Here is a 24,960-nt window from a genome sequence, read left to right as displayed (position 1 = left end):
CAAACTCCCTATAACACCCAGCTTCAACTCTCACATCCAGGCCCATCTATCTCTCACGCCCAGCTCCAACTCTCTATCACACTGTGAGGAACTGACTGCTGGGTTTCGAACCCTGGTCTACATGCTGCTAAACCTCTTCCTTACTAGTACACCAACCTGCCTTTTGCAAATTTATCTGAGATCTGATAACCTTGACTCTACAAGTAATGGTATCAGTGACAACTCTCTTCAGCTGTGTCTGGTGTCTGGTTCTTGGCCTATAAAAGCCACTTCCTGTCTCTGTACCTTTGCCAGATTATTGTGGTTCCTGCACTCTCTAATCAACCTTGTTCCTGTTTCTCCTACCTGTTGCTGAATTTGGAACGTTTTGACTTTGCTCAGGGCTCGAGTCCTGCAGGAACGCATGGGAACGGCGTTCCTGCACTTTTTCCAAAGCAGGAACGCCGTTCCCGTTACCAGTCCTGCAGGACCTGCCATGCTACCTGCACACGGGCCATCACACGCTGTGTTCCCTCTCCGGCTCTAACTCTCGCGAGACCACGGGTTACCATGGCAACGCTCCGCACAGGCGAGTCTCGCGAGAATTAGAGCTGGAGAGGGAACACAGCGTGTGATTGCCCCTGTGTGCAGCGGCTGCTTCCCTCCACCGGACCACCAGGCGATCTCCCCCCTCCCTGACAAGGTAAGAAGCAGGGAGGGGGGGAGGGAATAAAATAAAAAAATACAAACACATAAAGTTAAAAAAAAAATGCTTCACCCCCCTATCATCCAACACACACACACACAGATCATCCAGCACACACACACACATCATCCAGCACACACACACACACATCATCCAGCACACACACACACACATCATCCAGCACACACACACACACATCATCCAGCACACACACACACACATCATCCAGCACACACACACACACATCATCCAGCACACACACACACACATCATCCAGCGCGCACACACACACACACATCATCCAGCGCGCGCACACACACACACACATCATCCAGCGCGCACACACACACACATCATCCAGCGCACACACACACACACACATCATCCAGCGCACACACACACACACACATCATCCAGCGCACACACACACACACACACATCATCCAGCGCGCACGCGCACACACACACACACACATCATCCAGCACACACACACACACACACATCATCCAGCACACACACACACACACATCATCCGGCACACACGCACACTTCATTCATTATACACAATCTGCATTCATTATACATACTCTGCACTTACTACAAACACACTACATTCACTACACACTACATACACTGCATTCATTATACACACTCTGCACTCACTACAAACACATTACATTCACTATACACACTCTGCACTCACTACAATTACACTACATTCACTATACACACTCGGAACTTACTTCAAACACACTACATTCATTATACACACTCTGAACTCACTACAAATACACTACATTAAGTATACACACTGCACTCACTACACACACTGCATTCATTATACACACTCTGCACTCACTACAAACAGACTACATTATACACACTCTGCACTTACTACAAACAGACTACATTTATTATACACACTCTGCACTCACTACAAACACTGCATTCATTATACACACTCTGCACTCACTACAAACACACTACATTTATTATACACTCTGCACTCACTACATTCATTATACACACTCTGCACTCACTACATTCATTATACACACTCTGCACTCACTACATTCATTATACACACTCTGCACTCACTACATTCATTATACACACTCTGCACTCACGACATTCATTATACACACTCTGCACTCACTACATTCATTATACACACTCTGCACTCACTACAAACACACTGCATTCATTATACACACTCTGCACTCACTACAAACACACTACATTCATTATACACATTCTGCACTCACTACAAACACACTACATTTATTATACACACTTTACACTCACTACAAACACACTACATTCATTATACACACATGGCACTCACTACAAACACACTGCATTCATTATACACACATTGCACTCACTACAAACACACTACATTCATTATACACACTCTGCACTCACTACAAACACACTACATTTATTATACACACTCTGCACTCACTACATTCATTATACACACTCTGCACTCACTACAAACACACTACATTTATTATACACACTGCACTCACTACATTCATTATACACACTCTGCACTCACTACAAACACACTACATTTATTATACACACTGCACTCACTAGACACACTACATTCATTATACACATTCTGCACTCACTACAAACACACTGCATTCATTATACACACTGCACTCACTAGACACACTACATTCATTATACACATTCTGCACTCACTACAAACACACTACATTTATTATACACACTTTGCACTCACTACAAACACACTACATTTATTATAAACACTGCACTCACTACATTCATTATACACACTCTGCACTCACTACAAACACACTACATTCATTATACACACTCTGCACTCACTACAAACACACTACATTCATTATACACATTCTGCACTCACTACAAACACACTACATTTATTATACACACTTTGCACTCACTACAAACACACTACATTTATTATAAACACTGCACTCACTACATTCACTATACACACTGCACTCACTACAAACACACTACATTCATTATACACACTCTGCACTCACTACAAACACACTGCATTCATTATACACACTCTGCACTCACTACAAACACACTACATTCACTATACACACTCTGCAGTCACTACAAACACTAAATTCATTATACACACTCTGCACTCACTACAAAAACACTACATTTATTATACAGACTGCACTCACTACAAACACACTACATTCATTATACACACCCTGTATTTTTTTTTTTTTTTTTTTAAGGAGGGGGATGGGGGGTGGGAATCATGGGTGAGTTCCCACACTTTTTTTCTCCAGGACTTGACCCCTGACTTTGCTGCTTCTTCCCACTGACATCGGCTTGCCTCACGACGATTATCATCTTTCTGTTCAAGTCTCCCATCTCTGCTTAAGACCAGACGGCCACTCAAGGCTCAGGGGCTCAACCACCTGGGTAACGAGTGGCTACCTCTGGCAGAAAACATTGCTGTTTTGGCTACTGGACTCCGATACGTTATAACATCAATATCATTACACACACCCAGCTCCATCTCACACGCCGCTCCAACTCTTATGACACCTAGGCCCATCTCCCTCTCACACCCAGCTTCATCTCCCTCTCACACTCTGCTCCATCTCCCTCTCACACTCTGCTCCATCTCCCTCTCACACTCTGCTCCATCTCCCTCTCGCACTCTGCTCCATCTCCCTCTCACACTCTGCTCCATCTTCCTTCTCACACTCTGGCCCATCTCCCTCTCACACCCAGCTTCATCTCCCTCTCACACTCTGCTCCATCTCCCTCTCACACTCTGCTCCATCTCCCTCTCGCACTCTGCTCCATCTCCCTCTCACACCCAGGCCCATCTTCCTCTCACACCCAGGCCCATCTCCCTCTCACACTCTGCTCCATCTCCCTCTCACACTCTGCTCCATCTCCCTTCTCACACTCTGCTCCATCTCCCTTCTCACACTCTGCTCCATCTCCCTTCTCACACTCTGCTCCATCTCCCTTCTCACACTCTGGCCCATCTTCCTCTCTCACACCCAGGCCCATCTCCCTCTCACACCCAGGCCCATCTTCCTCTCACACCCAGGCCCATCTCCCTCTCACACTCTGCTCCATCTCCCTCTCACACTCTGCTCCATCTCCCTCTCACACTCTGCTCCATCTCCCTCTCACACTCTGCTCCATCTCCCTTCTCACACTCTGGCCCATCTTCCTCTCTCACACCCAGGCCCATCTCCCTCTCACACCCAGGCCCATCTCCCTCTCACACCCAGGCCCATCTCCCTCTCACACCCAGGCCCATCTCCCTCTCACACCTAGCTCTATCTCCCTTTCACACCCAGCATCTTCTCTCTTCTTTCCAGCTCCATCTCACTCTCACACCCAGCTCCATCTCACACTCTGCTCCAACTATCTATCACACCAAGGCCCATCTTCCTCTCACACACAACTCCATTTTCCTCTTACACCCGCTCCAGCTCCATCTCCCTTCTCACACCCAGCTCCATTTTCCTCTCTCACACCCAGCTCCAGCACCCTCTCTCACACCCAGTTTCATACTCCTCTCTCCCTCCAGCTCCATGGACAAAAGTAGCCAAGCTGTGCCTGTAATCAAGTTGGAGAAATATTTTAATAATTGACTCCTAAATGCCTACTTGCCTGTTCTAGTTAAAGTGAGACAGTCCAAGACATTATAATTTAGGGGAAATGTCTGTGAGTCTGGAAATATATTAAGGGAAAAGAGACAGATTGGGGAGAAATGTAAGGAATAAAGATGGACGGGGTAGACTGGGAGAGATTTTAGGAGAAAAGACACAGTGAGCAGAGATATAGGGAAAAACACTCTCTCTCTTTTAATCCGATCTCTAAAAAGAAAATAAAAAATTTAATTATTAAAAAGGAGTAGGTTACAGCCAGCCTAGAGTGTCCCTTTAAATCACATTTCACTCCTCCCCAACTGAGCCGATCATTAATAGCTAAATTAGCTTTAACATTGACTACAGCATCGTCCTACAGGGGCCCCAATGGAGTCATTTCTATAATTCGCTATTTACCAGTGCCATGCCTGTTTCTCGATTTCTCTTTAACGTACAATTAATCAGTGTGATCTCACCCCTTTCATCCCCCTACGGGAGTGAGATATAACTATAAATACTCCCACTGCCTGTGATAAAAGATAAATCATACGTTTTATTATTTCTTAGTACAAAGCAGAAAAACTGTGCTCGGCTCACGAAGCAGAGATCAAAATCTCAGTTAAAATAAAGGAAATTCTTGTTGACTCAATCTGTTTTGATTTATCCATTTTCTATTTTATGACTGTTACAATATAATATCTGTATCGACACTATAAACAATATTTCACCTACAATATCGATTCCAATGCACGGAATTTCTTATCGTAATTGTCACAGTGAGAAACGAGGCTATCGGCTGTCAGTGAGACAGCCACTAGAGGCTGGATTAACCCTCACTGTGACAATTTGACAGCTGACAGTGGGCTTAAGCTACTTTAAAAAAAAAAATTGCTGTAATGCAATCCATTTGAAAATAGCAGGGTTCCCCGTTACCTCAATAAAAATATTTTTATTTGATCCATTGTGAATAAAATAGTTCTCGGAGGAATCTTATCAGCCAAGGTGAAAAGAACTGGGCAGGATGATAGTGAACAAATCTAATATTGTTTATAGTGTCGACACAGATATAATATTGTAACAGTCATAAAATAGAAAATAGATACAGCTGCTGGGTTAAAGCCTGACACCCAGACCACTTCATTGAGCTGAAGTGGTCTGGGTGCCTATAGTGGTCCTTTAAGATGAATGGGCATCTAGAGTAGCAGTAGTGTGATTTGGGATTGTGGATCTTAACGTTACTAATGCAGTCATTTGGTCTGCCTGAAGGGACTGGATCAAAAGATTGGGGAGAGTTTGGCTGTCGTTTGGAATGAATAGGTGAATTAGCAAACGTACGTCGAGATTGAACTGATTAGCTTCTTGATCCAAGGATAAATCTGACAGCAATTCTGGGTTCAAAAATTATTTTTTTTCCTACTTTGATGCAAAATTGGAAGTGCTTCAAACTGGGTTGTTTTTGACTTCTTTTGAATCAACAGCAAAAAAACAAATGTGAGGAAGGCTGAACTTGATGGACACGTATCTCTTTTCAGCCTATGTCACTATGTCACTATGATTGTATTACAAATGGCAGCTGAATGGATCATAAGCAAATGGAAGCACAAATATGGCTGATATAATCTGGTTTGCCTATTGTGGATGCGTAGTCGGTGTCACAATGGAAACCATTGATAGAAACAGCCTAACTTGGACAAGAGAATGCTATTTAGTTACCTTTCGATTTACTGAATAGTAACCGTCGATTTATTGATCTCCTATATATGATACATTGTAGGAGTACTCATATTGAGGAGAATGAAATGATGAGTGCCTTAGAACCTTTTCATTAGACGTACCCTTATATACCTGGAGCAAAATCTAAATAAATGCCCCTATCTAGGGATGCTGCAAGGTTTTTACCTAGGCAAAATTCTAGTTTGCTACAGAGTTGTGTATCATCAATCTTCCTTCAGTCTCGTTTCTCATAATTTTAGACTTTTTTATTTTCTGATCTAATCTCCCTTCCTTACCCATATCTGTTTTTTTCTGAGTTTTTCAATCTGACTCATGCTGCATGGGTTTCAGTCTTTTTTCCACTATTTCTCTGCCAGTTTATTTCCTCCTCCTCTCTTGTTTTCGCCATACCTGGCTTTTCCCACTGTGTTTTCAGCAATCTGCGTGTGCTGAATGCTATAATGTGTGTCTGTTTACGTGTGTGTGTCATGAAGGCTGTATTAGAGAGATTGATGCTTGTAATGTTGTGTTTAGGGGGACGCCGTGTACGGAGAAGCTCTGTATGTATTGTGTATGAAGAGACTCGTCAGGGCTATATAGTAAAGTATTAAAAGAGAATTTCAAATGTAAGCTCACAATAGCTGGAAAAAGTCTCTAAGTCAGCAATGGTTTCAGTTCCAATACTCTTGCTTGAAATTTAAAATTCAGTTTGAATTCCCATTTTAGTAAATAACTAAAACTAAAACAGTGTGTGAGAGAAGGGCCTTGTGTGTTATGTGTCTCTGTATGGGGTATATATGGGAGGTCTTTGATGGAGAAGCTGAGTGTTGTGTGTGGAGGGTGACTATGTGGGGGTGGGGTGTTATATTATTATTATTATTATTATTAATAATAATATTGGCATTTATATAGTGACTTATGACTTCTTCTACAGTGCTTTACAACATATTAAAGGATCACAATAGGGTCCGGAAAACAAACATGTATTCCTGACCCTATAGTGTTAAAACCACCATCTTGCCTCTATAAATATAGCAAAATCTAACTGTATTCAAGCCTGAAGCTGTAACTCTGCATGCTGTTTGACTCAGAAAAACAAGCAGTCTGCTGACATCATCAGAAGTGTTAGCCTGATCCAATCACAGTGCTTCCCGATAGCATTGGCTGAGACTGACAAGGAGGTAGATCAGGGGCAGAGCCAGCATGATTCAAACACATCCCTGGCCAATCAGCATCTCCTAATAGAGATGAATTGAATCAATGAATCTCTATGAGGAAAGTTCAGTGTCTGCATGCAGAGGGAGGAAGGCTGTGCAAGTCACATGCAGGGAGGTGTGACTAGCGTTCATAAACAAAGTGATTTAACACCTAAATGGCAGAGAATTAAGGAGTGAGACTGCAGGGGCATGATCTATACACCAAAACGGCTTCATTAAGCTAAAGTTGTTTTGGTGACTATAGTGTCCGTTTAAAGGGGGAAATGTATCAATAAATTATTCAGTTACATATTGTTACAGGAACAGTAGGTTGACAACATTGTTTGAATGAGCTTACATTGTATGTGAGATGTGTGTATCTTGTGTGAGTTTTCAGCTTTCTCAGTAATTCCAGTAAAAAAACAAATGTTTAACCCTATCCTCCTTACCTTTCGTGGAGGAGAGCTGAGATCCATGGTGGACCAATATTGATGCTTGTGATTTACCAGAACCACGTTGAGCTAGTGAAGGGAAAATTGAACATTTTAGGTCAAAATAATGGAATTGTTAAAAATCCTTCAACTCTGTTTTTCCACATTTTTTCGCTATTCTGAGCTAAAATTTACCATTCACTCGCAAATTCACCATAATATTTCTAGTGAATAAACTTTGCAATTTTTCAGGTGTAAATGAGTCGTATCAGTTCTAAATCCCTCAATATGTATAATATAGAGGAGAGCAGGGAGAGTGGGTAAAATATGTATCAACATATACCACACAGGGGCCACAGGCAAGTGTCAAACCATTCAAAACATAGTTTGTTTGCCATTGGAACTCCAGCACCATAACCACCATAGTATGCCATAGTGTGTATGGTTTCTAAATTGTCTCTTTAATATGTATAGATGAAGGAAGAAAGAAATAGGGAAATTCCTTAAAATGTATCACTGGGTGATTATATTTAATAATTTAAATATAAACTTTCTTACATAGTGCTAATTACAGACATTTAGAACAATTATCGTCTAGAAACATCTTCACTTAGTATTGACCAGGGTCATTTATAATTAAGTTTTTTCCGTTCTAATTTGCCTTGTACCATAATTTTTTTTTTTTTTTTTTTTTTTTTTTTTTTAAAGATTTGATAGATGGCTATATTCCACATTTTAATATCTATCTCTTTCCTTTTTTTTGTGCTTTGCAGAAGCTGTTATTGGAAGGACAAGTGTGTTTTCCACCTTTTTGCTGATGAGGAAGCCTGCTGCTATCAGAGCATATCTAGAAATCCCAGAACAGTTTGCACCATTAAGGATTCCTGTATGTGTTATATTGGAGCCGCCGAAGGTGTTTTCCGAGCAAACACCTTTCATCAAAGTATATTTAATTCAAGGTTCTTACGATCTACTCTGCCTTAGAAAATTGCAATTCTTTTTAGTGTACATTTCTGGTACCCAGCTTTTCGCAAAACCTAACATGATTAAAGAAGGTGTGAAAACCACCACGTTTTGATCTGAAGCCCATCAAGAGAAGTTCTGTTTTCCTAAATAAAAATAAAATAAGACAAGCGTTGGGGATATGAGCCATGAGACTGAGGATCAGTTGCCTCTCGAAATCCAGAATATGGTTGTGTTTGGGATTCCAAGTGGAGAACTGCACAGTGGTATAAAATAATCACCATTTGTCCTCCCAAATCCTAAATCAAAGATGTAACTATATAAAATATGGTCCACACAAAAACGAGTTGAGAAGCAAATGTTTTTCCACCTGCAAGACTCATACCATGGTGAATAAGGATTGTTGGAAATCAGCAAGTGTAGAAAATGTGTGCTATATCTCTCAACCATGGGAAACATGGTCTTTCTAGAATTTAGAACATTTGCTCATTTGCCAATTATATTGCGTCTTGCTAGTTCTGAGCTGGATCTCCAATTTAGACCTCAAATAAAGTATTTTTGAGTACGTTCAAGATGAATATAAGTGGCCGGGAGATGTTGGAAGGGGAGGTTAGTTCCCCTGGTATCAAAATGTTAAATCTGAGCTGTAGTCACACAAATGAGCTAGAGAAATCCAATGGACCTAATATTACCCACCTCAACGACGAGCAGTTTGTTCTACCCACTTTCTCCACAGCTGCTAAAGTGCGTGTCACCATTACCTGTATTCTTTTCATTTCATCTGCATGCTTCAATTTGGCCACTTTGTGGAACATCACCCACAAGTACCGGAAAAGATCCCATATCCGCATTCTCATTATCAACCTAGCCACGGCAGACCTGCTCGTCACCTTTATTGTGATGCCATTGGACGCAGTGTGGAATGTGACTGTCCAGTGGTACGCTGGAGATGTGGCCTGCAGGATCCTCATGTTCCTCAAGCTAGTGGCCATGTACTCCTCTGCGTTTGTCACCGTGGTGATCAGCCTGGACCGACAGTCCGCCATTTTGAACCCACTGGGGATTAGCGACGCAAAGAAAAAAAACAAAGCAATGCTTCTGGGGGCATGGATCTTGAGCTTTTTACTGGCTATACCCCAGGTAGGTTGGTTAATATATATCAAAAACTAAAATTCTGTAGAATTGAACAGGGACTTGCCGTGCTGGGCAAAACTCTAATAACAATAAAAATAAAAATCAGCATTGGCAACTAAATATGAGTTCTCACATTGACATATTTGGTGAAATTGCTATTTGGTTACCAGAAATATATTTTTATTGCATAATAACACCTAGCCCTAAGTCTGATGACCGCAGACAATGCAAATTACTCCCTCTGTATTTCTGGAAATCTCTGTATCTAAAACTGTAATAGTCAGTATCTTGAAGTCAACTCTTTGAAATTAGAATGTTGTGCAACCAATATGAACCAAGAGGGTTGGAGATCTCAACTATTATTGGCTGAGATTAATCTACTTTGTCACATGTGAAAGATAGCTAATCTAGAATGACATATTCCGTGGCCTGTTTTGGCACGACCTATTTCATACCACCATTTTTTCACAGCCAGGCTTAATTGGAGTTGCGTGTTCCATCTCATGTACAGGTTCGGGGCTTAGGCATTAGGGTAAGAGGTTAGGTATTAAGGTAAAGGTAAAACTAGTGGATCCATAACATCAACACTGAGACGTTCTAGATCCCCTCCCTGGGGTGCTTTGCTAGCATCACAGGGCCCCAAATTGAAGAAGAACAAAACAAGACGTGGAGAACAAGTTCTGCTAATCTAATTAGCTTTCCACTCTTGTCACTGTGACCATGTCGGCTGTAAGCCTTGAACTGCAGCTGCGACGTATATAAACACCAGCTGTAGAAACTGATGGTTTTCGCTAGTGATGTTTAACCCCTCAAGGACGCAGTCAATTGTACTTTATTGTATAGTAAAAGGTTCTAATCAAAACAAAACCTGGAATTTAACCTACATGTCTATAATTTACCTCTCTCATATTAAATGAATCCACACATATTGCATATCATTTTGTTTAGGAGAAATAGGGCTTCCATTTCACATCAAATATTTGAAACATAATTAAATACGAATAAAATAGGAAAATTAAAAATAGAGTGAGAAATGTTATTTTACAAGTTCTGCATGGCATTTTAAAAAAATGTTATTAAAGTTCTAGAGCAATATTAAAATGCAGGAGAAGAGGACACGCAGGTCCCCAAAAGTTACAATTTCTAATTTTTACATGGCCGCGCAGGGCCGCTTTAAGCAAAACAGTAAGGATTATCGATTACAGCAAACTTGTAAAAGTCTTAGGTAAAATTGTAAATGACAAAGAAAGTAATAACTCAATTCAGCTCAACATAAGCGGTATGACCCTGGGTTAGTGTGCAATTCTCGGAGGTCATGTCAAACGGAATAAAGCAGTTAAAACTATTGTAATGACGGGGGGGGGGCGGGGCCTGACCGCCGGCGGGATCAGACGCGCTCTGTCTGAGCTCCTGCTCTGGGGACGGAAAATCGGCGTTAACCCAGGACTAAACCTGCCCAGCAACACACACCGGCGACCAAATCAAGCCCCAGTTGCTGGGGAACACGGGGATACCCGACAAGAACCTGCCTGGCACCAGTAATGACTCGACAAGGGCCTGGAACACGTGGAAGCTTGAGCCGGGACGAGACGGCCGCTCTCCCGGGTCTCTAGCCGGCGTCTCGGTCTACACGGGCAACTACTGGTGCACAAATCAGGGCCTAAAACCAACCACCCTGCCGAGGATTATCGGGCAGCGCTCAAGATGGCCGCCGCACGCTAGCCATGTGCGCGACCTGCCCGCATGGTTAAGCTGATCGCAGGGGAGACCAACCAGCACCACCTGACCATCACAGCCTGCCCCAGGGAAATGTCGGCTGACTACACTGGGACGCACCAAGGTACAGGCTATAGTTAACAGGCACAAACAAAGGGGGCAGAAAAAGAGCAGGACCCCACAGGACAAGCCCTGTAACGTAAACCCACAGGGACCACCAGACCCCAGCGCTGCCAGCCCCGCAAAGACAGACCTGAGGGGCCGAAAGATCAAGCCACTCACCCTGCACCCAGCCAGAAACAGCCCACCTCAACAGCCTGGACCTGAGACACCACAACTGCTTCCACACACTAATAAGACAGCGCAGGGGACGCCACGGCACCACCTGGGCATGAGAGGAGCTTACCAAGCGCTGGAGCGGGATGACACCCCAGATTGGGAACCCAGAGCCTGCAACTCGTGACCTCTACAGATACAGCCTCATTAAAGCTTGCGGACTGCGGGACTCATTATATATCTGTGTACTCCCGGTATTTGTAACTATCTAGCTAGGTAGCCACTGAGTATGACAGCGCAAGCCTCTCACCCATTAGAGCTAAGCAGTCAGTCTATGTGTAACCAAGCATAGTGTCTCTGAAGTAAAGCCTGGAGTAAACGAGATATATGTATGTTTTACTATGCCATAACATGCAGCATTGTTGGCTACAACAAAGCCTGTTTAATGACATACTACAGCCTGGTATATTATAATCCTCTGCCTCACGTCTCACTTTTCCCTCTTAAGTACAGTGCACAACATGCCTGATATTTCGCCTTGCTCCCATTGACTCACTGAAGGCACTAACATATCACGCATCAGTACAACATGCAAACACATAGCACACTCTGTCAATTCAACTGCACTGTGTAAACTGCGCAGAACTACCTGATATGTGTCAAACCTCACTATACTGTTTAATCTGTTGTGCCTAGCTCTTAGCACGTAGCATTTCACCATGCCTATAACACGACAATCTAGCATAAAGCACTAAGATTTTAGAGGGTTAACTCGCCCATAGGCAATCAACTACTAGCTCAGGCTATCAGTGCTTCGAATCATATAAGCTTGTTTAACCCTTAACATGTTTCCTACTCTGACTATAAAAAAAAATGTGCAATGTTTTTCAGTGCCATACCATGTTCATATATGTTTGCATACTTGCTTGCACTAGCTATCGTGGCAGTGCAAACACGGTTGTTCATGCTATGCACAACTAAAATAAAGAATTCAAAAAGAAAAAAAAAAAACTATTGTAATGACTGTTGATTATTCATTAACATTAGCATCTCACAGTGCCGTTCCCATATAACTATGAACACGGTCTCGTGTCCACTCTCTGAGCACACCCCCATGGGGGTGACCCGATTGGGAGTAACAGATTTGTGGCGAAAGGGACCTCGCCACCAGTTTTTGGAGGGGACTGATTGCCAGCCTCATGCCTTGGGACTATGGCCCCTGGGAGATTGGGCACTTTAAAAACAGTATTGGGGCTTATGGACTTGTATTGGTGTTTAACCCCTTAAGGACACATGACATGTGTGACATGTCATGATTCCCTTTTATTCCAGAAGTTTGGTCCTTAAGGGGTTAAAAGACTGTTCTGGCCCTTGGATATCAGCCCTTGTTAAACTTAAACCCCATGGCAATTTGACTGTGTTCGTGGGATCTGAGCGCTGTTCGGATATATTGAGCGCTCAGATCCAAGCTATCTGGGGATAGGTTGAATGTGGGGGGTTCTGTTCAGTATGATAGGAATTATGTATTTTTGCTGTTGTTGTGAATAGAGATATTTTCTGTATGCTGGAGATAATTGGCTTACCACACCCAAGCCATGCTTGCAGTCGGTCAAATAGGACTTCCATCTAACTTTTGAACCACTGGACCAATTTGTATGATTTTGACATATGTTTGCATTTGGAGTATGCTGATTCTGAAAATGTATGTGAATGTGATGTATACTTTTAAAGTTATGAATATTGTGTAAAACTGTATTTTCCTGCTGTGTATTACTGTGTTCAGTAATTATATCACAGGCAGAGGGGAGGATTTTGTGGGAATGAATAGGAGTGTTTTACTATATATGACGTGTTTGGTTGTTCTTCAAAACCCTATGGGCGGTACTAGGTGTGTAAAATGTGAGTGTTTCATTAAAACTTCAGTTCTACTTCACCCTCAATTTGGAGTGCCGTCTCTTATTGGGGGAATCTGCTACAAGGGAGTGCTATGCTAGTCATACTCTCTTGCTATATCACTACTAAGCTCTTGTAAGAGCTTGTTCCTGTCTTGCTCTCTGAAGGAGTCTATGGTGGTTATGGTGTCGGCTGGAGTGCTCGGAGCCCTCAGGAAGCGCTAGGAGCAGCCATCAACGGAGGTACCCAGTCGGGGTGCCAGGTGATCTGTTACATTGGTGGCAGCGATGGGATGGTGTCCTAGTGCGAGGTAAAGCAGCTCGTAGACAACGGTATCGTAGGAACGTATAATTGAGTTTAATGCTAGTATCCGTACAGCACCCCTATCTACAAAGGAACTCGGAAAATGGAGGAGAAGCTTCAAGATAGATTGTATAGTTACGTAACTCTGGGGTATGGAGCAGTATCAGAGGAGGACATGTTGAGGTACAGAGGGACTGCCAGAGCCGAGCTGTGGGACGAAGCCCTGGAGAAAGTACTACCATATATAACAGCAGTGTACAATTGTCCAGGCTAATATATCATCAAAAGGAGACCATTGTTGTTTTTTTGTACTACATTATAATTGCTAATTTAGCAGATATACCCCAGTTAATCTTGTAACTGGAGTCAACTGCTATCAGCTTACATTTAACCACAAACTATAAAACTGTATCTAACAGAGACTATATTAGCTGCCATTATTGTGGACTTATATGCAGCATTTTTCACGGTTTACAATATCTATATCCAGCATTATTATATGCAATTGCAAAATTGTGGACTTCATTTCTAAATATTTAACTCTAAGGGTAACATTGATATATGCCTATTAGACCTCACATACATTGTTGAAGAAGTAATATACAGCAAAGTAATTATTCCTGTATGTTTTGTTCTATCACATTTTTTATTGTTCCTATATTACTCCTGGGCATCTAGTTTGATTTAATCTAAAATGTTAGTTTCAGATTGCACTTAAGGGGTTAAAAGGTGGGAACCCCATTCAGTCCAGTAGAGTTTAATCTCTATCTCTATTTACTCGTAACTTGTGAGATTTTTATCTCCACTACAACTACTTTTCTTAAATATTATGAACAGTTTAATGCAGGTAAAGGAAAGTAAAATAGCAAACTGCTTATAATCACCCAATTAAAGCACCGTGTAATAGATCACTGGCTCAGCAGGAGGTTTGTAGCTTCTAGTGTGGTTAATTGTTATCCCGATGAGTCACACTAAAAGTTTCAGTTAAAAATATCCCAATGCATTAACGAGATGCTCTAATGTTGCCACACTGAAAAGAAGGCCGTATCATTATTGAGCCATTTATAATGCCAAGCGTCATTAAAACACCAAAGTCCCTGCTAAACGCAAGGCTAGAATGACGCAGAGTACCTCTCTGTAGGCTAAGGAGGGCTGAAGGTTACTGTGAATTAGAAGTAAGGGGTACCTGTCTTCAGCCTTCCATAGATCATAACTCCTATGAATCTCAATCACGTTGAAACGTACATTTGCACCTTTAACCTAAAACATCTTGACACTAAGCCCCCGGACCTTAAAGACCATTTAACCCTAAGTTCGCGTAACGCTAACCGAACCCTCAGCTTATGTTATTGACATCCCTTTGGTTGTTGTCAGTTGTAGTGATGGTTTCATGACACCGCCATACATTATTACAGCATCACCCTATTCAGTGGATTGGGGGAAGATTTCGTTCACACCAGACTGACATGCCCCTTTTCTGGGTCTCTCTGACCCCTTTTCAAGATTGGAGTGCCCATTTACTGGCACGCTCCTTTACGAACACCCACCCACCCTTGTCCAGATGTCCTATTTTCACAGGATTCACATTAGCCACCAAAAACTCTTGACGCCTCCAGCATGATTGGTTAAGCTCTGTATGTGCAGAGTTTTATAGTGAAATGCTACACAGACTCCAGGTATCGTGAACACTTCAATTCAGTGAAATGGTTGCTTGGCTGTTCTCATTTTAGTGAATAACTGTTAGAATGTCATTATCTCCTGTACTTTCCTTCCGACCTCAAATATGCTCATATCTCAGTTCTTTGCAACAGGACTATCTGAACACCAACAATATTTACAAATGGAGGGGCAGGATCCCTTCTGATGTCGGATGTAGAATATCTCGGTGGTATTCGTCTTGGGAAACATAGACAGTGGAAGCAAATGGGATTGCAGACACCAAATAGTTTAGCATATCGTAAAGCGCTACTTATGCCTTAATATTTGTGCCAGAAAGTTGATGTTTACGGTTTATGGAGATACGAACCAATCTCTGACGCTTTATCATTCATAGCACATAGCAGCGTGGCATCTCCTGCAACCATGTCGTCGCACCTCATTCTCATATTTCTTACTCCATACCTCCATATTTGGGGGTATGAGAGAATTATGGGACTTTACAAACTAATTTGTAATGAAGGCTGATGTAGAATACTTTAGCTACTCTAAAGCATAGAAACATAGAATGCAACGGCAAATAAGAGCCATTCGGCCCATCTAGCCTGCCCAATTTTCTAAATACTTGCATTAGTCTCTTATATCTAGGATCCCTATGCCTATCCCACGCATGCTTAAATTCCCTCACTGTGTTAAATCGGTAATGGCGGCGCTGCAGCCGCCTGGCACGGTTTGGGAACCTGAATCAAGTTCCATCGGGTGGCCCATGCCCTCAGGGCCACCCGATGGAAATGTGCCATGAGGGGCCCGGTCACGCAGTTTTTTTTTTTTTTTTAAATTTATTTATTATTAATTTTTCTTTTATATAAACATCACATATAAGCATATCATACATTGCGTACATGTCATACATATCATACAAACAGGTACAATAAATAAAGACATACATAGAGACTCGAAAACATATAACAAAGTTGACCACCCTACCCTATTCATTCAACTCTACCCTTAAATTACATAAGATTAGATTACATTTCCACTCCTTCAGAAATTACCAATCAGAAGTTACCGGTTAATTGCCGCACAGTATTTATATTTCAACATTTAATTCTCGAGGACCTTTAGCCAATCATCCCAGATCTCATATTGTCTAATATTAATACTTAGATTAGAGGCTATTCCCCTTTCCATTTTACATTGAACAATAATGGATGCTTTGATTTGTAGCCATGGATCTACTATTGTCCCCTTCCAATTTTTGGCGATGGCCATTTTAAAGGCCATCAGGGCCTGAATCAAAAGATCTCTCTTATCTTTAATTAATTGCGGTAGATTCAGATGTAAAAGCAAATTTTCTGGGGTCCAAGAATGGTTCAAGTCCAAAAATATATTTATGTGATCCATTAATTGAACCCAGGCTTTCTTAATTGGTGCACAGTCCCACCATATATGTAGTTCATTTGCTCCCTCATTTCCACATCTCCAGCATTTAGATGTCCCCTCTTTTGTGAATTTCTGAATCTTATTAGGAGTCATATACCATCTATTAAGTATTTTAAAATGTGCTTCCCTGATATTTAGACAGTGTATCGTGGAGTAGACTGATTGTAAAGCCTTATACCATTCCTTTATATCGACTTTTATTGCCAAATCTCTTTCCCATTTGCTTTTCGCTATAGGGTAGACCGGTCTTTTTATCATTTTTATAATCTCAACGCATCTCGTTAGTAATTTAGTATTTTTCTCTGAATCTATCAACGCATTTAATTTAGACAATGAGAAAGAGCTCATATTTCTTCCAAGGGCGCTTTGCAAAAAACTTTTGATTCTAATGTAATTAAACGATTGTGAGAACGAAATACCATATATTCTGCGTATCTCAGCAAAGGGCATAATCTTCCCATCTACTAAAAGGTCCGCTAATTTTTTTACTCCAAATCTAGTCCATTCGGACGTATCCATGTTTTCCATCCATATGTCTAAATTGTTAAAAGTGAGAGCAGGTAAGACTTTGTTTTTCAGGTCTAAAAGTTTTTTGAGATGTAGCCAAAACTTTAAGAGCGATCTAGTTATCAGATTATCCGTCCTACAGCTTATATTTTTATTTCTACTGTTCTTTCTTGTCGGCCACATTAATCTAATATTATTATATGGATCTGTAATATCTGCCCCTTCTATTTTAAACCAATCTTGTGAGCACGGGTGCTGCCTAATTAAAGGCAGAGTATGCATCAACTGTGCCGCTTGGTGGTACAAAAAAATGTTTGGAAAACCGATCCCTCCTTCCTTATACTTCAAATATAGAAGATCCTGGCCAATTCTAGGTTTCTTGTCAGACCAAATATAATCCCTGAATAGTTTATTCACAAGTCTAAGGCGTTGGGGATGAATCTGTAAGGGAATCATCCTCAATAAGTAAATAAACTTAGGGAAGACATATGCCTTAACAAAATTAACCCTTCCCCACCATGATAGCTGCAAGGCGTTCCATTGTTTCAGAGAGTGAGTACATTCTCTAATAAGGGGAATTATATTGGCCTTCATTGTGTTCTCTGGATCCTTCACTATGTTAATTCCAAGATATACAAATCCCTTTTTTTCCCATTTGAAGGCAAAATGTTCTTTTAGCTGTTGCAATTCTCTTCCCTCCATATAGAAGGATAATGCCAGTGTTTTTTGAACGTTAAGTTTATAATTTGACAGGAAACTATATCTTTCAATTACCTGCATGGCAACTGGAACTGACTTGCCGGGGTTGGTTAACGTTATCAAAGTATCATCGGCATATTGACTTATCTTAAAATCCTTGTCCCCTTTTTTGAACCCAGTTATATCCGTGTTGTTACGTATTTCATATGCCAGAGGTTCCGCCGTTAGGATGTATAATAGAGGAGAAAGAGGGCAGCCTTGGCGTGTGCCATTTGATAGCGTAAACCACTCTGACTTAATCCCCCCTCCTACTATTCTACTAGATGGTGAAGAATAACAGGCCATTATCGCTGATAGGATCTGGCCAGCAAATCCAAACGCTTTTAGTGTTGAGTTCATAAAATTCCAACCGACCCTGTCAAATGCCTTTTCTCCATCTAAGGCCATCACTAAGAAAGGAGTTTTATTCTCATGGATTTTAGTAAATATATTTAATATCCTCCTGATATGGTTTGAGGACATCCTGCCTGGTATAAAGCCTACCTGATCCTCCGCAATCAGGAAAGAAATTATATTCTTAATTCTATTGGCAATAATTGAGGCATAGATTTTATAATCATTATTTAATAAGGCAATAGGTCGATAATTTGTTATTTCTTCTGGATTTTTATTATTTTTTAAAATCGGAGTAATATTTGCTTCCAGCATTTCCTTAGGTAATTTGCCGGTGTGGATCGCTAAGTTATAACATTCCGCCATCCCTGGGGCCAGTCTGTCCCTATACATTTTAAAAAAAGAATCCGTAAACCTGTCTGGGCCTGGGGCCTTATTTTTTTTCATAGAATCTATTGAATCCAGAACTTCTTGCAGAGATATCTCTGCATTTAATTGCTCTAATTGTAGCTCGTTAAGTCTAGGGATATGAATACTCTGGAGGTAATTATTTATCTCCTCTTGGGATGATATCGTCGGTAAGTTATATAAATTATAATAATAATCTCTAAATACCATTCCAATTTTCTTAGGATCCAATATAGTATCGTTTCCCTGTTTTATTTTTGTAATTAGTTTATTTTTTTGTTGATTCTTCACTTTATTAGTAAGGATCTTATCCGCCTTATTACCCCTATAATAATAGTTAATAATAATAGGTCACGCAGTTTTAATGAGCTTGGAGGAAGTGAGTGAGATCCTGTCATTTCCTCCCAACTCAGACTCTGCCGTGCAGGAAGGGAGGGGGCCATGAGCTGCTAGTGCCTGCCACCAACTGCCCGCAGTATCTCAACGCCACCGCCTTACCTGCTTAGCCCTGCCTCTGCCACCATAACTCCACCCACTTGCTGGTTGAACTTAACTCCACCCTGGCTGCATAACCCCACCCCTATGTGCTAACCCCGCCTCTATTAGACCCCCTGGACATGTCTGCCTCCTAACAACTATCAACCCCCGCCACCAGAAGCCACATCTGTATGTGTGTCAGTGTGTCTGTACGTGTCAGTATCTGTGTGTTTATGTATCTGCATGTGTTTCGGTGTGTGTATCTGTATGTCTATATCTGTGTGTCTATACATCTGTATGTGAGTCAGTGTGTGCATCTGGGTATCTGCATGTATGTCAGTATGCGCATCTGTGTGTCTGTGCATCTGCATGTGTGTCAGTGTTTTTATCTGTGTGTTTATGTCAAGGCCCATTCAGCCCCCGAGGTGGTCAGCTGACTATAAATGGAGGTGGGCTGGCGGGCGGCCTGCTCATGAAGAGCACGGGCAGGCTTGCGGCTCATTAAGGGCTGGAGAAGTGTGGATGGCGAGGAAGCTCGCCAGCTCTCTTGCGTTACCTACAGTTATGCCGGGACCTGGTATATGACGTCAATGCGGCCCTGGCATCACTAAATAGTGCTTTAGGGAAGAGAGCAGGGAGATGACAGCAGCCCCACTGAACCCCAGGGAATGCAGAACCACTCCAGCTCTTCCAAAGGTAGGGAGGCTGGGTGGTAACAATAAAATGAATGAAAACAAATATATGTGTGTGAGTGTGTGTCAGTGAGTGAGTATTGTGTCTGTCAGTGTTTGTGTGTGTTTAGGTGACAGGTCCCCACTCAATCACATGGGAAAAGGGTTTTTACTCAGCTTTTTTCCCAACACAGTGCCAGTTTTTGCCTCCATAACAGAAATAATCAGTATTAATGATCTCAGCTAAACCAATGCTTTCTCATAGGAAAGCATTGGGAGGCTTTTGGCATGTATGAGAAAATGCCACGCTGTGCCAATCAGCATCTCCTCAAAGAGAAGCATTGAATTAATGCATCTCTATGGGAAATGTTCAGCGCCTGCATGCAGAGCGTGAAGACACTGAACGTAGGTGTTACGCACTGTGCAGCACTTACAGAGGATGCATTTCTAAAGGCCGTCTGAGTGACTGTCACAAGAAGTGTTACTAGGCAACAATGTAAACACTGCCTTTTCTCTAAAAAGTGTGCAGGGACAGGCCATAGACAGGACCAGATTAAAGGACCACTATAGTGCCAGGAAAACATACTCGTCGTGCTGGATGGAGAGGAAGGGGTTAAACCTATCTGGAGCAGGCACCCAGACCACTTCATTAAGCTGAAGTGGTCTGGGTGCCTATTGTGGTCCCTTAAGAGCCCAGTGGGCCTGGTGCTGATAATTATGATGGATCTAATTACAGAATCTTATCGACCAAAAGCACTAAAACAGTCATACCTCCCAAGCATCATGTATCTGATGGAGATGGTGTTGGAAGGAAAGTCATAGGATGCAGCTATAAGAAAACACATGCCCTATGCTAATCTCTTTCTAATTCATGCTTCATCTTTAAAGTAAATCCATAACCCCTAACAGCAGTGTCCAGTGAAGCAGGCAATGAGCAGGGTAAAAGGGTGGGCCACTGACGCAGATCATGTAATCAGAACTGCTGAAAGAGGCGAACATGCCCAAAAAGGGGGCATGTCTGCCTAAATAATTGGAAGGCCAGCCTGGCATGAATGCATGTCAGGCTGCCTGCCAATCATGCAGGCTCGCCAACTAAGGGCATACTATGCAGACAGCACCCTGAGTTTGGCATAAATGCGTCTAACAATGTGTTTTCGCTCCACGCTTTCTAAGGACTGTCCCCTACCACTCGCTTGTCCACTTGTCTCCTTACCTTCTTAATAGCAGGCAGAAACTGCTGGTCTATAGTCGGGGACAGAGAAGAGGTGGATGTCGTCAGTGTAGAACAGTGGTAGTCAACCTTTTTCTACCTACCGCCCACTAATGCATCTTTTTGGTTGAAAAAATTTCCTTACCGCCCACCAGTTTTCGCGCAAATGCAGAATATTTTTAAGAAAGGGGGGTGTTTTTTAAAAAAAATAAATGTACGTACATTTATCTTTTTATTTCTACTTAATGCAGGTTTATTTTTTTTAATTTTTTTTTAAAATTCTTTATTTTTCCGTGCATCATCAGTGGTACAGACAGTTCTGTTTATGCATCGATTATATACTGCTAAGTTGGCATATCAAACAAGTCCATACAGTAGTTCGGTTATAACAGTAAATGCACATTTTTGTATAGTGGTCTGATGGGTTATAACGAGGTACCTACGAGAGTACTGGGCGTTGCTGGGCGAGAAATTGTGAGATGGTGAGTCATCACCGTTATGAACGTTGTGGGGGTGCGGTGAATGTATTGGCCTTGAGGCTTTCAGGGTAGTTGTCCCGCTACCCGGCATTCTATGTGTTGGGTCACCTCGTATGCTGGTGGGTGTATAGTCCCCTTGTTAAGTCTGGTGTCCCTGGACTCTGAGTCTCAGAGAGCCTATTGAAGTGGGGGTCTAACGTACCCTTATCTTTTGTGCCAGTTGGGTCCACCATGACCCCCGCGTGTATAGTTGAGTCAAAATGTATTTCTGCCTAGCGAACAGGCCTTCGTCTATATGGGAGTGGGTTGTGTTTCGGAGCGTGGTTGTCTATTTTGTTCTCGGGGTTCGTCTGTTATGAATATGTGCGTTGTTTATGTGTCCCCTGTATGTCTGGTTCCCGGTGTGGGGTGTATCGCTCCACGGATGGTTGTGTCCCTTGACCCTGGGGCACTGGGGGGGGGGGGAGGGAGTTGTGTAGTTGAGTCACAGAGCTGTTTCTACGTGGTGTGAGCCCGACATAAAGTGTGTGGTTGTAGTGGTGTGTAAGTGAACTTTAAAACATAGGTGAACATAGGTAAAACATTAGCATAAACAACATGAGCAGTCTGTGGGTTCAGGTCGTGTGGCCTCTTTCTTCTTCTCCGCCCGTGCGGTTAGGGGAGTTTTCTGTGCTGCGTGGGCGAGTACTGGATGTCTTTGGAGCGGGTAGTCCTTGTGGAGTGAGTCCTAGTGCTGTCAGTAAGGCAGTGCTGTCTGATGGATCTGACGCCTTATATGTGTTCCCATCTTTTGTGACCAGGAGCGTTCTGGGCGTTGACCATCGGTATGTGAGTCCTGCTATCTGTAGGGGTTTCGTGATGGGCTGCATTCCCTTTCTCCATAACAATGTAGATCTGCTCAAGTCCTGAAAGACTGATATGGTGCTGGTTTCAAATTGGTACGGGGTGTTCCCTTTAAGGGCGGCTAGTAGGCCCATTTTGTCTGTTAGCGAGTGACAACGGAGGATGATGTCCCGTGGTGCTGCGGTGGGTGCTTGTGGGGATTTAGTTATCCGGTATACCCCATCAAAGGCAAAGTGTTTAGCCTGTCGTGTTGGGATGAGGGAAGACACCAGCCTTCTAATGAAGTGTGGTAGTTCCTCTAAGGGTACTGTTTCTGAGACTCCTCTGAGTTTGATATTTTTCCTCCTGCCCCTGTCGTCTATTATGCTGACTTGGTTAGTGAGGTTGACTTGTTGGGCTTGTATTTGATGCATCTGGTCGTTTATTGCTTTGAGGCCTTGTTTGAGGGTAAGTATATCTGTCTCATTCGTGTCTGTGCGAGCAGTTAGTGTGTGTACCTCTGTTTTCAGCACTGCCAGGTCAGCTTCCCACATTTGCCGGAGGTTCCTTTGCAGGTTTGTTAGCATGTCCTGTATGTCCCCCTTGGTTGCAGGGGCTGTGTCTTCTGCCCTGGGTGGGGTAGGTTCCCCGGTTCTTGCTGGGGTGTGTTCGCGGGAAGACTCCCCTCCATCCACCGGGTGATTCTGGGCTGTGTTTGGCCCTGGCGTTCGAAGCATCATGCCGATGTCACGGTGGGACTGGGGTGTGTTTGTGGGTTGTTTCTGTGTCTTCCGACCCATCTCCGCTGGTGCGTGTGTGCTCGGGTCTGGTAGGCCAAGGTCGCTCCACATGCGGGAAGCCCAGTCCGCCTCGAGCTGGAGGTCTCCCGCGCGGTAGGCCTTGGTGCCGCGGCTGCGAGTTTTCCTTGCCGCGGGTTGGAAGAACGGCATCGACCTGTTCAGCGGGTCGTACCCTGTTGTTTTCCGGTACTTGTGTGGTCAGATGGGGTTCGGTGTCTTTGATTTTTGCGGGTTTTTGCTCTAGTTTGTTGGAGCTCGGGAGAATGGCGACCGCTCTCGTGTGCTGTCAGGCTCCGCCCCCCCTTAATGCAGGTTTATAAGGTTTTTAACTTTATAACGTTTAATGAGAAAACATTAAAGTAAATTGAAATTACCTTTACTAGTGATTAATGAGATCCTTGAGGTTGATGCTGCGAGACTAAATATTTGATATCTGGTTCGATTTTCGTAAGGAACAAACAAAGGTCTCTTTCAGTGATATTCAGACGACTTCTCTGTTTGCGCATAATATGATTTCTCATTTGTGCGTCAGCTCATCTCCTCTCCCTCCTCAATTCCCTTCCCCACCTTTTATTCCCCTTTTTTTCTATTTTTTAACCGTCCTTATAGCAATGCCCAGTAGGAAGGCTGAGCTAGGTAGCCCACTTACTATAGTCCACTATAACATACAGACACACACACAGGACACACACACAAAGACACAGACAGGCACACATACAAAGACACAGACAGGCACACATACACACACACACACACACACACGTATGTGTGCCTGTCTATGTCTTTGTATGTGTGTCCTGTGTGTGTGTGCCCTGTGTGTGTGTGTGTCCTGTGTGTGTGTCTTGTGTGTGTGTCTTGTGTGTGTGTCTTGTGTGTGTGTCTTGTGTGTGTGTCTTGTGTGTGTGTCTGTATGTTATAGTGGACTATAGTAAGTGGGCTACCTAGCTCAGCCTTCCTACTGGGCATTGCTATAAGGATGGTTAAAAAATAGAAAAAAGGGGAAAAAAAGGTGGGGAGGGGAATTGAGGAGGGAGAGGAGATGAGCTGACGCACAAATGAGAAATCATATTATGCGCAAACAGAGAAGTCGTCTGAATATCACTGAAAGAGACCTTCGTTTGTTCCTTACGAAAATCGAACCAGATATCAAATATTTAGTCTCGCAGCATATACATACAAACTAACAGGCACACATACAAACAGACATGCACACACACATAAGACATACATAGACACACACACATGCAGACACACACATACAAAGACAAGACACACATACATACAGACAGACACATACACACACACAAGACACATACAGACACACATACGACACACACAAGACATACATACAGACACAGACAGGCACATATACAGACACACAAGACACACATACATACACACACAAAGACACAGACAGGCACACATACACACAAGACACATACA

General features: G+C 42.7%; 1 protein-coding gene across 1 annotated transcript in view; it reads left to right on the top strand.

The window, feature by feature from the left end:
- Positions 1–24,960, top strand: part of LOC134583526 (gonadotropin-releasing hormone II receptor-like) — a 126,382-nt gene that overhangs the window by 84,381 nt on the left and 17,041 nt on the right. Inside the window, exon 3 of the mRNA XM_063440462.1 lies at positions 8,441–9,770. Coding sequence (XP_063296532.1) covers positions 9,204–9,770 — 567 coding nt within the window. The 5' untranslated portion in view covers positions 8,441–9,203. The remainder of the gene's footprint in view (positions 1–8,440; positions 9,771–24,960) is intronic.

Source organism: Pelobates fuscus, chromosome 13, assembly GCF_036172605.1.
Source record: "Pelobates fuscus isolate aPelFus1 chromosome 13, aPelFus1.pri, whole genome shotgun sequence".
In the NCBI taxonomy this organism is placed as follows: Eukaryota; Metazoa; Chordata; class Amphibia; order Anura; family Pelobatidae; genus Pelobates; species Pelobates fuscus.
Note: the sequence above shows the minus strand (reverse complement) of the source record. Positions and strands in the feature narration are given on the sequence as shown.